General features: G+C 45.6%; 1 protein-coding gene across 1 annotated transcript in view; it reads left to right on the top strand.

Moving 5' to 3' along the window:
• LOC107307299 (26S proteasome regulatory subunit 6B-like) overlaps positions 1 to 2,741 on the top strand; it is a 20,509-nt gene that overhangs the window by 2,124 nt on the left and 15,644 nt on the right. Inside the window, exon 2 of the mRNA XM_015850796.1 lies at positions 377 to 563. Coding sequence (XP_015706282.1) covers positions 377 to 563 — 187 coding nt within the window. The remainder of the gene's footprint in view (positions 1 to 376; positions 564 to 2,741) is intronic.

The following is a 2,741-nucleotide window of genomic DNA, read 5'->3' as shown; positions in this document are numbered from 1 at the left end:
AAAAAGGAGAGAGTATGTGAAATGGGGAGCCCTCTGGGGCCCACCCAATTTTTTTTTTTTCTGGGTTAAAAAAGATTGGGGGGAAAAATTTTTTTTGGGGTTTTTTGGTGTGAAAAAAAATGGGGGGTTTTTTTTTGGGGTAAAAAAGGACCTTTTTTTGGGGTCCTTGGGGGGGTTAGGGAAAAAATTTGCGCGGTTTTTCGGGGGTGAAATTTGGGGTTTTTGGGGCTTTTTGGGGTGAAATTTGGGGTTTTTTGGGGTAAAAATGGGGGTTTTGGGGGGTGAAATATGGGGTGAAATGGGACCATTTTTGGGGTGAAATTGGGGGATTTTGGGGCTTTTTGGGGTGAAATTGGGGATTTTTGGGGTAAAAAAGGACTTTTTTGGGGTCTTTGGGGGTGATAGTTGCGGGTTTTGGGGTGAAATTTGGGGTTTTTGGGGCTTTTTGGGGTAAAAATGGGGTGTTTCAGGACGAGCTCCCGTCCCTGCCCCGCCCCCACCCGGCTCTGCCCTTCCTGGGACCCGAGGCCGAAGACCTGGAGGATCTGTACAGCAGGTATAAGGTGAGAGACCCTATAGAGACCATATAGAGACCATAGAAACACATAGAGACCCTATAGAAACCCCATAGGGAGCTGTACAGCAGGTATAAGGTGAGACATATAGGAACCCTATAGGAACCCTATAGGAACCCTATAGACCCCATAGAGACCCATAGGGATCTGTACAGCAGGTATAAGGTGAGACATATAGAGACCCTATAGGAACCCTATAGGAACCCTATAGAAACCCTATAGAGACCATAGAGACACATAGAGACCCTATAGAAACCCTATAGAAACCCTATAGGGATCTGTACAGCAGGTATAAGGTGAGACATATAGAGACCCTATAGGAACCCTATAGACCCCATAGAAACCCCATAGAAACCCTATAGGAACCCCATAGGGATCTGTACAGCAGGTATAAGGTGAGACATATAGAAACCCTATAGAAACCCTATAGACACCATAGAGACCCATAGGGATCTGTACAGCAGGTACAAGGTGAGACCCTATAGAGACCCTATAGGAACCCTATAGACACCATAGAGACACATAGAGACCCTATAGAAACCCCATAGGGATCTGTACAGTATAAGGTGAGACCCTATAGAAACCCTATAGGAACCCTATAGAAACCCTATAGAGACCCCATAGGGGTCTGTACAGCAGGTATAAGGTGAGAGACCCTATAGAGACCATATAGAAACCCTATAGACCCCATAGAAACCCTATAGGAACCCCATAGGGATCTGTACAGCAGGTATAAGGTGAGACATATAGGAACCATATAGAGACCCTATAGGGATCTGTACAGCAGGTATAAGGTGAGAGACCCTATAGGAACCCTATAGGGACCCTATAGACCCTATAGAGACCATAGAGACCCCATAGGGATCTGTACAGCAGGTATAAGGTGAGACATATAGGAACCATATAGAGACACTATAGGAACCCTATAGACACCATAGAGACCCATAGGGATCTGTACAGCAGGTATAAGGTGAGAGACCCTATAGAGACCCTATAGAGAACCTATAGAGACCCTATAGACACCATAGAGACCCTATAGAAACCCCACAGGGATCTGTACAGCAGGTATAAGGTGAGACATATAGGAACCCTATAGAGACCCTATAGGAACCCTATAGAGACCCTATAGACCCCATAGAAACCCTATAGAGACCATAGAGACACATAGAGACCCTATAGAAACCCTATAGAAACCCCATAGGGATCTGTACAGCAGGTATAAGGTGAGACCCTATAGAGACCCTATAGGAACCCTATAGACACCATAGAGACACATAGAGACCCTATAGAAACCCCATAGGGATCTGTACAGCAGGTATAAGGTGAGACATATAGAAACCCTATAGGAACCCTATAGGAACCCTATAGACACCATAGAGACACATAGAGACCCTATAGGAACCCCATAGGGATCTGTACAGCAGGTATAAGGTGAGACATATAGGAACCCTATAGGAACCCTATAGGAACCCTATAGACACCATAGAGACCCATAGGGATCTGTACAGCAGGTATAAGGTGAGAGACCCTATAGAGACCCTATAGGAACCCTATAGACACCATAGAGACACATAGAGACCCTATAGAAACCCCATAGGGATCTGTAGAGCAGGTACAAGGTGAGACCCTATAGAAACCCTATAGAAACCCTATAGAAACCCCATTGAAACCCTATAGAAACCCTATAGAGACCCTATAGAAACCCTATAGAGACCCTATAGAAACCCCATAGGGATCTGTACAGCAGGTACAAGGTGAGACCCTATAGAAACCCTATAGAAACCCCATTGAAACCCCATAGAAACCCTATAGGAACCCCATAGGGATCTGTACAGCAGGTATAAGGTGAGACCCTATAGAAACCCTATAGAGACCCTGTAGAGACCATATAGAGACCCTATAGAAACCCCATAGGGATCTGTACAGCAGGTACAAGGTGAGACATAGGGACCCCATAGAAACCCTATAGACCCCATAGAGACCATAGAGACACATAGGAACCCTATAGAAACCCCATAGGGACCCTATAGGGACACATAGAGACCCCATAGAGACCTATAGGGACCCATTGAGACCCATAGAGACCCATAGAGATTAATAGAGCGCCCCCTAGAGGCCTGGAGGACTCATTGCAACCCATAGGGATTAATAGGGAACCATTGAGAC

The sequence above is a fragment of the Coturnix japonica genome, unplaced genomic scaffold, assembly GCF_001577835.2.
Source record: "Coturnix japonica isolate 7356 unplaced genomic scaffold, Coturnix japonica 2.1 chrUnrandom536, whole genome shotgun sequence".
In the NCBI taxonomy this organism is placed as follows: Eukaryota; Metazoa; Chordata; class Aves; order Galliformes; family Phasianidae; genus Coturnix; species Coturnix japonica.
This window is presented reverse-complemented; position numbering and strand designations above follow the sequence as displayed.